The 12,311-nt window shown below is 36.7% G+C and overlaps 1 protein-coding gene across 6 annotated transcripts in view; it reads right to left on the bottom strand.

Moving 5' to 3' along the window:
- Nucleotides 1-12,311, bottom strand: part of ZGRF1 (zinc finger GRF-type containing 1) — a 70,713-nt gene that overhangs the window by 8,325 nt on the left and 50,077 nt on the right. For 5 of the 6 annotated variants that reach the window (XM_027103552.1, XM_027103553.1, XM_027103554.1 and 2 more), the window contains 7 exons: nucleotides 11,730-11,926; nucleotides 10,392-10,531; nucleotides 8,474-8,617; nucleotides 7,080-7,194; nucleotides 5,393-5,655; nucleotides 3,516-3,675; nucleotides 172-249 (listed from right to left, as the gene is read on the bottom strand). In XM_027103552.1, the coding sequence (XP_026959353.1) occupies nucleotides 172-249; nucleotides 3,516-3,675; nucleotides 5,393-5,655; nucleotides 7,080-7,194; nucleotides 8,474-8,617; nucleotides 10,392-10,531; nucleotides 11,730-11,926 (1,097 nt within the window). The remainder of the gene's footprint in view (nucleotides 1-171; nucleotides 250-3,515; nucleotides 3,676-5,392; nucleotides 5,656-7,079; nucleotides 7,195-8,473; nucleotides 8,618-10,391; nucleotides 10,532-11,729; nucleotides 11,927-12,311) is intronic. The other variant, XM_027103551.1, reaches the window with a different exon arrangement.

Raw genomic sequence — 12,311 nt, forward strand, 5'->3', positions numbered from 1 at the left:
GATTCCATTTTCACAGCATCACAAAAAAGTAAAATACAGATTTCCTAAATTAACACCAAGAAAAAGATACAGCTTTCTCTAGTCTTCTTCAGAAACCAGATTTAAGGTAAGACTTTTATAAAATTATACTTCTGTGAACATTCTGTGACTTTTGGAATTTAGCGTTCTTACCTGTAAGGTAGAACTGGCTTGGCAATCTTCCTGACACTCCCAACCCTGACAAACTTTTCAAATCCAAGACTAAGAAGCCTTTAAAGAAAACAGGGTAAAATAGATTCTGATTATTTAGAAAATGGAATCTAAAAGTTTCACATAATATTTACATTATTAAAATTAACTTTGCATAACAGTATATTTTATATTATGTAGTTCAATGTGAAATGGCTAACCTCAAAGTAAATATAATGTAGTTGAAAGACTTTTTTATAAAATGTGTTTCAGAGAATTTTAAAAACTGTATTATCTTTTTTTAAAAAACATGCCTTTATTTTCTTTTATTTTAACTTTATTTATTTATTTTTGGCAGCATTGGGTCTTCATTGCTGTGCACGGGCCCTCCTCAGCTGCGGGGAGCAGGGGCCACTCCTTGCCACAGTGCGCGGGCCTCTCACTGTGGTGGCCTCGCCCATAGCGGAGCACGGGCCTTAGGCGTGTGGGCTTCAGCAGTTGTGGCACGTGGGCTCAGTAGTTATGGCTCATGGGATCCAGAGCACCAGCTCAGTAGTTATGGCCCACGGGCCCATTTGCTCCACAGCATGTGGAATCTTCCCGGACCAGGGCTCGAACCTGTATCCCCTGTATTGGTAGGCGGATTCCTAACCACTGCACCACCAGGGAAGCCCAAAAATATGTATCATCTTATGTTGAGGGCTCATGAAACGTTCATAAAATATTTATGTTAGAATTTATCACAAGTAAAATTGCCCTGGGAATTCCCTGGTGGTCCTGTGATTAGGATTTGGCTCACTGCTGTGGCCCAGGTTCAATCCCTGGTCAGGGAACTAAGATCCCAAAAGCCGCGCGGCCAAAAAGAAAAACAAAAACTACAAAAAAACAGGGCTTCCCTGGTGGCGCAGTGGTCGGGAGTCTACTTCTTAGCTATGTGGCCTCAGCAAAATACCTGACTTGAGTTTCAGTTCCTCATCTCTAACATAAGATATTGTGCAGAGCTGTAATGAGTATTAAACAAGATAAGGTATGTTAAGAAGCTAACACTCTTTCTACTAAATCTCGATGCTAAATATATGGTAGCTATTGCTTTCCATATTATTATGTCTTTAGGAGCAACTTCGTTTTTTTGTAGTTTTTTTTTGTTTGTTTTGTTTTTTGCGGTACGCAGGCCTCTCACTGTTGTGGCCTCTCCCGTTGCGGAGCACAGGCTCCGGACGCGCAGGCTCAGCGGCCATGGCTCACGGGCCTAGCCTCTCTGCGGCATGTGGGATCTTCCCGGACCGGAGCACGAAGCCGTGTCCCCTGCATCGGCAGGTGGACTCTCAACCACTGCGCCACCAGGGAAGCCCTAAAGAATCTCTTCTACGTGTTTTCTGTTACTTTTCAGTAGTTAGTACTTACTCTTCTAGCTTCTTGATTTTTCTTTTCTGACAGTCTACAGTTAAATTTTAATCTTAGGCTAAGCAATCTGAAGTTCTTTGCTGTTTAGTCTCCAGGTAACTTGTCATTATCTTGAATCAGAAAATGTCCTCAGCCACTGTTTTCGATTACTCAGAAGAAAGAGTACACACAGGTAGAACCTTCCTGGAGGGCAATCTTGCAAAGTATATTAAGAAGCTTAAAAATGTTCATATCTTTTATTCTAGGCCTAGGACGTTTTCTTCAGGAAAGAATAAGAAATGGATACCAAGATTTATGTTTAAGGAACTTGGTTGCAATATTATTTATAATGGCAAAAATCTGGTAAGAACTTACTGATCAAAAATTGCTTATCGTATAAGAAAATCATTGCATTTAATAAAGCTATGAAAAATTTTGGTTTCTAAGCTTTAATACCATAGAGAAATAATCACTGAGTAAAAAAAAGCAGGACAGGGCTTCCCTGGTGGCGCAGTGGTTGAGAGTCCGCCTGCCGATGCAGGGGACACAGGTTCGTGCCCTGGTCCGGGAAGATCCCACATGCCGCAGAGCATCTGGGCCCGTGAGCTATAACCACTGAACCTGCGTGTCCGGAGCCTGTGCTCCGCAACAGGAGAGGCCACAACAGTGAGAGGCCCGCGTACCGCAAAAAAAAAAAAAAAAAAGCAGGACCCAAAACAATATATACTGTTGAATCCTAAGTTTGGAAAACAAAATGAGTGTGTGTATATGTATTAAAAGTCTGTAAAGAAATATAATAAAATATTCTCTGTACTGTCTTGCATATTTTCTGCCATAAGCATTAACTTATATAATTATAAAAGTTAATTTTTAAAAAGTCTACACTTACAAATAACGGGTTATTTCTCCTAATCAAACTTTATCATTTGTGCGAAATTCAAATCATTAAACATTGGAATATTGGTAAAACATTACATAATACTTTCTTTGCTTTTTTTTTTGGCCACACTGCGGCATGAAGAATCTTAGTTCCCCAACCAGGGATCAAACCCGCCCCATGCAGTGGAAGCGCCAAGTCTTAACCACTGGACCACCAAGGAAGTCCCAATTTTTAATAAAATTTACACAAAAATTTTACACCTGTAAAACAGATTGTGCTATTGCCTTCCATGAAACAGCAAAAGGCTAACTTATTAGTCTGTAAGTAGGATAAAATCAAATACAAAACCTGACAATTTTGGTACAGGGATGGGATAAAGGTAAAACTAAAGGTAGATCCCTCTTATTGAACCAAAAACATAATTTAATCAAACTGTTCAGCTATTTTACCATTATTTGTTCATATGGGCAGGTGGATAAGAGAATAACCCATGACTTGGTTTTGCAATTTTAGCCTACTTCCAAGGTAACAACCCAAAGCTCCTGGGTCAGAGACAAAGGACTTTTACTTATGGCACAGGAAGCAGCATAAGCGCCAACATATCTACTGTGGTTTCCCTTGGTCCCCTTGTCCTATGAGGAGACACAGAATCCAAATGGACGCCTGCACTGCAGTGGATTGAGTTGTAGGAAAGGAACACTGAGCTTGGGAATCCACTATTTTTATAACAAGCAGTAAGTAACCCTGCTCTTTGTCGGGGAGGGAGATACTACCTCATCAGTCAAGGTTGCTCACTGCAGACACAACCCTACGAAATGTGCTGAGTAAGAGTGGTCAGGGCCTTGCACGGTAGATTCCTCCCCCAACAATACACGTTCTGGGCTGGACTCAAATTTTTACACGAGCAACTAATAAGTTAGCCTGTTACTGTTTCATGGATGCTGGTTCTTGAGTCAGAGATAAAGGCCTTGCATGTCTGGTATACCCAGGAAAAATGTGCATGGACACTCAGGGCCTATGGTGATCTACCTCTCTCAACAATAACCTAAAACATTAGGTACTGAAATATACCTGTGATACCTACCCAAGAAGTACTCTGTCAACAGCTACATTAGTAGAAGAAGAAATCAAAACTTTCCATGGTCTTGCATTTCCAACGGTAAGAGCTTCACTCTTTTCAAATAGCTGCACAAAAAACAAAATCACCACTGCCAGCAAATAACTCTTTCCTGCTCCAAAAACACCTAATTATTTTGAAAGGGAAAAAAATAAAGGCAATATCATAAATAAATTTCTGAAAAGCACAAGAAATATTTCATCCATCTCCCTCTCTCCTTCATTTAAGTAATTTATTGAAAAATATTAACTGAGTGCTCACTATGTGCTTAATTAGGACAAGGGATAAATACATAGATAATTATTCAAAAGACCTCCATATTTAATGAGACCATCGTCTACTTAGGAAGATAGACGAGCAAAGAACAATGATAAAACAATATGGTAAGTAACATTGTTGGTATCAGAGAAAGAACATCTCTCTTTGCTTTGGTAGAGTTGGGAATGCTTCCTAAAAATAAAAAGAGTAACGGAACTAAATCTTCCAGGATAAGATTTAACATAAGATTTAACAGATAAATCTGTTAAAGAGAGGGTCATTCTAGGCAGAGGCATGACAAAGCACACAGCTGACAAGTATTTCCATACAGCCTATAGCAAATAGGCAAGAGATGAGGCTGTCTGACAAGGCAGGCAAGGGGATAAATCACAAGAGTTCTGCTTGCTATGGCTAAAAGTTTGAATTTTATCTTAAAGACCAGGGGAGATCAACGAAGGATTTTAAGTAATGGAACTAAGTCAGATTCTTTTTTTAGAAAAACTACTTGAGGGAAAATATGAAGAAGGGTAAAACTAAAGGTAGGTCAATTAGAAAGCTGTGTGAGGTGATCATAACAATAATACATGCCAACTTTACTAAGTGCCTCCCATGTGCCAGACACCACTCTAAGCCCTTTATTTATGTTAACTCATTTAATCCTCCAAACCTATGAGACAGATGCTATTATCAAACCCCATTTTACAGGGTAGTCTCACCAACTAGGCTATACGGAGGCATGATGAAGGCTTGGATTGAGGAGGTGCAAATGAGCTGGCGAGGAGAGAATCAATATGAAAAGTGGGTACAAACAAGAAGGGACATCTCAGTGACTGATCTGATGAGGGGAGAGAAACAGAGAGATGGAGGGGTGTTAAGAGAAAGTCACTTAATCTAGGGAGAAAAATAATCTAGGATGACTCCCAAGTGTCTAGCTTGGTCCACAGAGTGGATGTGAAGCAAATCCTCAAAATAGAACGAAAAGTAGGATCAGCTTCAGGGAAAAGGTCTGTGAGAGGAAATGAGTTAAAGAGGGAACAGATTCCAGATAAAAGTAGTAGCTCTGAAGAGGAGAAAGTAAAGCTCCTTCACTGAGACAGAACCAGAAGAGTAAGAATAGGTCCATACTTAGGTAAGTTGGAAAAGGAAGGCAGGACATTGAAAGGAGTTTCTGTTATGACCTCCATTTCCTATTTTAGAAGCAAAATCAATTTCAGAGAGAGAGAGTGGAGCAGGGGCAAGGATGGTATTATGGGAAGGATGAAGGTTTGGAATAGCTACTATGAAGGATGAAGGGTGAGCTGACTAGGAATTAATAGAGAGCAACACGTACATGTCTAGATCAAATCTGGATACTTTGATAATGAGAGTACAATGCTACCCATTCATCAGATATGCTACCTATTCTCCCTTTTAGGGTGGTCAGTTCTGCTCTCATCTAATAGTTTACTAAAACGGGTCCAGATTTGAAAAATGTAGAGTTATTCTGGAATCTTGTCTGACTAGGAAATTACAAGCGAGCAGATTGAGTTACAAAAGCTTATATGACAGTGTATTTACTAGAACCGTTTTCTTTTCTTGCTTCTTACCATGTATGATCGTGATAGGGAGGGTATGAATTCCCAGTTCCTTCACTTCTTCACCACTTTCATGTGATGCCATCATTTGAGCTATCTGAATTAGAGCTGTCGCTTGATCCGTGTTTAACTTGTGTGCCTGAATTAACTCACTAGCTAACTGCAATGTTGCTCCTATACTGAGTAGTTCAAATTTTGTGCTGATATTCGAGAAGGCTGGTGGGATAAATTTTCTCTTATTGACTCTCTTGTTGCTCATTGTAGTTGATGAAGACCTAAGCAAATGAAAATTTTTTTAAATGAGAGGCTTTTGAAATAGGTGAGTAGACCTAGTCATAACTTAGCCTTCACTTTATAAGCATCACAGTAACATTTTTTTGGAGACACAAATAAACATATACCCCAATTTGGAGGAGGGTGGAAGAGAACTAACATTTGTTGAAAACCTACTATGTGCTGGCATTATACTAAGCATTTTACATGTTACTTGGTGCAATCTTCACAACAGTACTAAGTAGTTAATTATCCCAAATAGAGGTACAGAAATATTAACATTTTTCCCCCAAAGCACACAGCTAATAAGTCATATACTGACTTAAAGCCCATGTTCTATTAAACAAAACCGACTTAGGTAATTAATATAGCCTCCGTTTAAGGTAAAACTGCAATAAACTGGTTTTATTTCTATTAAGACTGAATTCCTGGGCTTTGCTGGTGGCGCAGTGGTTAAGAATCCACCTGCCAATGCAGGGGACAAGGGTTCGAGCCCTGGTCTGGGAAGATCCCACATGCCGCAGAGCAACTAGGCCCGTGCGCCACAACTACTGAGCCTGCGCTCTAGAGCCTGCGAGCCACAACCACTGAGCCCGTGAGCCACAACCACTGAAGCCCGTGTGCCTAGAGCCCGTGCTCTGCAACAAGAGAAGCCACTGCGATGAGATGCCCACACACCGCAACAAAGAGTAGCCCCCGCTCACGCAACTAGAGAAAGCCCCCGCACAGCAATGAAGACCCAAAGCAGCCAAAAATAAAATAAATAAATAAATTTTTTAAAAATGCATTCCTTTCAAAGTAGATAAATGACATAATGGATAAGGATATTTATTTTTCTTACCTAGGACTTTATTATGGTGAAAAAAAATGAAATACCACAAGTTAGATCATAATATTACAAATTAGAAACTAGACTTTTTCTATCATTTTAGTGAATTCAATATAATGTCGCTCCCAATTTTTAAAAAAGGGGCATGGTGCTTGAGAAATTAAAAATGAGATATAGGTTATGTCAAGAATAAAATTAGTATCAATATATATACTGGATTCAAGCTGTAAAATGTTACATAATTTTAAATGTTTTAAATGTTAAATAATTTGTAGCATAAAAGTACAGATAAATAAATAAATAAAAACACTCAAAAGACCCTTAGGAAATTATTCCTTGACAAAGGAAAAAGATTTGCAGTAACCCTTACTAGACTCTACCACAATAAATAAATAAACAGATAGATGAATGGGTGGAAATGATGTGTATTCCCCTTTCTCTTTTGAACCACTGACAAAACAGTAACCTCATAATCACTGAAAGAAAATTAACACTTTGTTGGCAAAAATTTATGTAATGTACTTTTATTACATTTTCATATTTACAATTAGTCATCATTTTTTAATACCAATGACCCAAAGGTAAATAATGACTTACATTGTTAACAGGTACTGTGTTAGAGGTAGAGTAGCTGGATTAAAGTTGTCCTGAATATTTTTCAAAGTGGTCAGCTCTGTGCTAGCATTACAAACCAATAATGCATGGACCACTGCTGTAGACAGAATGCAGAAAATTAACATTAATGTAAATGAAATGAACCATTAAAAAAATCTATTAAATGTACACATAACTCAGAGTTCAGCTACTGAATTAATCACACAACATAAAATAAACGCTTAAGTACATGCAGAGGTCCTTTTATCCATTAAACTACTATACTACCTGCTCATTCATACTTTATAAATTGCATAACTTAACATCAAATTTGGACTTCCATATGTCAGTTAATGAATAAGAATAACTGTTTTGAGTTAGGGTGTGGTGACACTGCTTAACAGCCAGTTCGATTTAATCAGCATACATAGTACAGTAGTGTTTATGGAATTTGTTAACATTTTCTTGCATTTCTTCCTCAATTATTTTATAGGAATATATGGAAAGCAGAAAATTAGAATGCTTTTATTGGTGAGGAAACAACTGCAACAAATATGAAAAGATGCATTCAAAAAATGACAAATGTTCACTTAATTAGGCTCTTATTGAACTCAAGCTGGTTGACTAGGTTTATTCAGTTCTAAAAGAAAAAAAATCAAGTTAAAAATGTCTATGAAATATTTGAAATGGGTCGTTAAATGCTGTGTCTTAATTAGATATGGACCAAATTCGACCATCAGAAATTACTCCAGAGATCAAAATGTATAGAGAAGTATACAGATTCATAGAACTGGATAGGGATTCAGCTTACTAAAGCTTCCTTTATTAAAAGAAAAGTAAGGCTCATAGCCTACTGTCTTATTGAGAATTTCTCAAGGCAGATGATAAAATAGCCTCAAATGAAAATCATACCGTCCTGCTCAACTGCTCACGAAATCTCTTGCAAAATCTACAAGACCTTCTCAATGTAAAAATAAATGATTTGTTTACTAAATGTATGCTACTAGAATAATAAACCAAGAGGATTAAATAAATGAAGAACTGGAACTTGATATAAGAAATTATTTAAGGAAATTCTTATTTATATGTTTAATATTTATATTTTTAGAAATCGGGTATATACCATGTAAAATTCAACTTTAACAAAATACTTAAGTGAGGGGTCAAGATTTTATTATATTGTTAGCCCTCTAGGACTTGAGCTGCAGAAATATTTAGATATTCAACTTTCATACACATTTCAAGAATACTGTACCCAATAATAGCAAGTAGAGGTGGATGCTTTTTGTTGGCTTTAATCAAACAATCCCACACAAAGTTAGCATTCTTGCTCACAGTGCATCACATGTCTTTCATTCTTTTTTAATACAAATTAATATGGGCATAATAATACTTACTGTTAGTGGGCCAATTCGAAGGGAAATAACCTTTCAAAGGTAGTAGCTCTACCTCATTGATAGATGATGGACCAAAGAAAGTACTACATGCAATAAAAGTATCCAATTCAAAGTCCAGGGTTTTTGAAACCACCCAAAGATCATCTGAAAAGACAAACACTTTTAAAGGATTCAGAACTATGCTCCATCCAAAGCTACCTTGGATTTCTTTGATGCTTAGTCCTACGTTATTTCTCAAAAAAACAAACTTGGTTATTATCACCAACAAGATTACACCCAGAGACCCAAACACATAACATTTCATTCTCATGTTTATAACTCAATTAGTTTAATGTTTTTAAAGTTACTTTATAATTAAAAAAAAAACTGTAAATAAAGCAAAGATAACATCTAACTCATTTTTCTCTTATAGCTACATTTGATTTTCCCAAGGTAGAATATTAGTCTAAAAAGATGCTCCACCATGTAAAGGTTTCTATGCTCAAATAAAGTTGGCAATCCATGGATAGAATACAAGTTCTCTTAACAGACTTCCACTTAACATATGTTCCAGATTAATTAACGTTCTCCTTTCTTCTCCATAGTACACTGAGCACTCATAGCTAGTAGGCTGCTTTCCAGAATATCTATGCACTATTTCTACCATCAGTGGAGTTTACAAAGAGTCAACTGCATTTGTTCTAAAACTTATTTATACTAGTTGTATTTGCTATTATAATTACATAACTTAATCACATATTATTTGACCCATTATGAGTATGAAGGAAAAAACTTGTTGTTTAAAGAAAACTACATTCCGGCCTTCCCTGGTGGCACAGTGGTTAAGAATCCACCTGCCAATGCAGGGGACACAGGTTCAAGCCCTGGTCCAGGAAGATCCCATATGCTGCGGAGCAACTTAAGCCTGTCTGCCACAACTACTGAGCCCATGCGCCTAGAGCCTGTGCTCCGCAACAAGAGAAGCCACCGCAGTGAGAAGCCCGTGCACTGCAACTAAGACCCAATGCAGCCATAAATAAATAAATGTATTTTTTTTTAAATGTAGGTAGCTATAAGGTACTAGATTTAGCTTTGCTTTGTTGATTCAAAGTTTCTTATATCATTTAAAATAACTAATCAAATAACAAAAGCAAGCTAGGTTAGGATCAATGACAAGTGTAGGTCATGAAACCAAAGATAAAAATTAACCCAACTTAGGGACTTCCCTGGTGGCGTGGTGGTTAAGAATCTGCCTGCCAAGGCAGGGGACAAGGGTTTGAGCCCCGGTTCAGGAAGATCCCACATGCTGCAGAGGAACTAAGCCCGAGCACCACAACTACTGGAGCCTGCGCACCTAGAGCCCGTGCTCCGCAACAAGAGAAGCCACTGCAATGAGAAGCCCGCGCACTGCAATGAAGACTAGCCCCTGCTCACTGCAACTAAAGAAAGCCCGTGCGCAGCAACAAAGACCAAACGCAGCCAAAAAAAGAAAAAAATTTTTAAGGATTTTATTTCCAAATATACAAAATTTGGGGTCCAAGGTTGTCATATTGTGCAGCAATGACAGAAGTATCACTAAACTCATTACATTTTCAGCTTATTTTTTATATTAGGTTCAGGATACAGTTCATTCAGTATACTTATGATGCCAAGAGCTTGGTGTGACTCTTTAACCAAAATTAAACAGTTTTTGCTTTATAAAAGCTTTAAAAGCTTTATAGCTTTAAAAAAAACTAAAATTTAAAATATGCTTTTTAGGGGTGGGGGGAATAAAATAAAATATGCTTTTTAGAAATGGTCTAATTTATTATACAATAATTCACAATATGTAGTATGAAACTGTACTCTTAAAAATCTCTTTAATATAAAGAATTTACAGGGCTGTATGTAACTGAGATACAAGGCTAGATGCAGCCACAACATAATCAGATCAACTTACCTTTGCTGTAAGTCGAAGAACTTTCCTTCCGACTCAGCTTGAGATAAAGTTTGCTCTTAGGTTCATTATAAAATTCAGGATCTACAGTAGTAAACTTCTTTAGTTTACCATACTGTTTTCTTTGAAAATCAAACCCTTTTCTGCAAAATGAGTAAAAGACAAAAGTGAATTTGAATATTAAGGTATGATTTTTTTTTATATAACTGACATACAACATTATATTAGTTTCAGGTTTACAACATAATGATTTGATATATGTATATACTGTGAAATTATCAGCATAAGTCTGGTTAACATCCATTGCCACACAAAGTTTTTTTCTTGTGAAGAAAATGGATGAAGTTTTTATTTTTAAATAAATTGAATTTTTTAAAAAAGCACTGAAGAACTCATTGCGTGTGTAAAATTTTTTTCAAATAAAAATTTTTTCTTGTAATGAGCTCTTACTCTCTCACCAATTTTCAAATATACAGTAAAGTAATATTAACTATAGTCACCATGCTATATATTACATCTGCAGGACTTATTTATTTTATAACTGGAAGTTTGAAGGTACAAATTTTTTTTTTAAATCTTTAAAATACAGTATGAAGAGGCAAGAACCAGGGATGTGTATGTTTATATACTTTCATACATATATACACAATAAAAATACATTGTGTCAAAGGAAGAAAACAGCAAGCCTCACAGAAACATCATTAGTTTTAAAAGAGATTGAGATAGGAATAGTATCTAAAAGACAGGGTACTTCAGTTTCTATAACTGTAAAAATGGAATAATAAATTATCATATTACCATTTCTTATAAATTATGATGATTAAATGAACTAATACATGCAAAGTGCTTAGAAGAGTGCCTGGCATGTACAAACTCCCAATAAATGCTGTTATTATTAAATTACCATGCAAATGTTCATTATATTTACTTTTTGGGTAATCCAACTTTTGTAAGACATGTTTCCAAAAAGTAGCATTCTATCATCCTATAAACTATGTAGTTCAGGCTTGTGAATGACCAATATGTATTATCCTGTGCTGATAAAAATTATTCTTGTGATTTGTTTGATAGGGTTTCCCTTAGAATTATGATTATATGTAAAAATGCTTAGAAAAATGGCATTCCCACCAGTAATCCTGATATTGCTGACACTGCTCAATGTTTAGAGGGGGCCAAAAATAGCTTTGGGGAATTATTGCCATTTTATAGTCATAAAAAATGAGGTACTCTATCTTTTAGACATTCTTCCTATCTCAGTCTGTTTGAAAACTGATCATAATTCTGTGAGGTTACTATTTTCTGATATAATTAGAGGCAATTACTTGGCACCATAAAACATACCTCACCAAAAGCTGGCATTCCTCATAGAGGGGTATCTTTTGACTTCTTAAGTACAAGCCAATACTTTTTATATCATTTAAAACCATGCTAGGTAGAGATTTTTCCTGTGTTAAATATCCTGGGGTCACTTCTTCAAGCCACTTGAAAAATTTACATCGGTCAGCTCTGGGTCCATCGCAGGTATAAAAGAGACGACCCTAAGGGGAAAAAGATATTGAAACTTTAGTGAGAAAAATAATGTTTTTATTTATTTATTTTTTTTTTACTGTTTTTGTACTATGTTTGTCAAGACTTTTATAAAGACCGCTTGGCATTAATGTACTCTAATAAATTAGCCGCTATACAACTTAATCTTTTTATTAATTTAAACAATAAATTAAAACTTAAAACCACCTACTTTTCATTTTTTACTTTTGTTTTTGTTTTGTTTTGTTTTTTTTGGTATGCGGGCCTCTCACTGTTGTGGCCTCTCCCGTTGTGGAGCACAGGCTCTGGAGGCAGGCTTAGCGGCCATGGCTCACGGGCCTAGCCGCTCCGCGGCATGTGGGATCTTCCCAGACCGGGGCACGAACCCATGTCCCC

The sequence above is a fragment of the Aethalodelphis obliquidens genome, unplaced genomic scaffold (genome assembly GCF_003676395.1).
Source record: "Aethalodelphis obliquidens isolate GAN/ISIS:26980383/991018 unplaced genomic scaffold, ASM367639v1 scaffold6, whole genome shotgun sequence".
NCBI classification, from domain to species: Eukaryota; Metazoa; Chordata; class Mammalia; order Artiodactyla; family Delphinidae; genus Aethalodelphis; species Aethalodelphis obliquidens.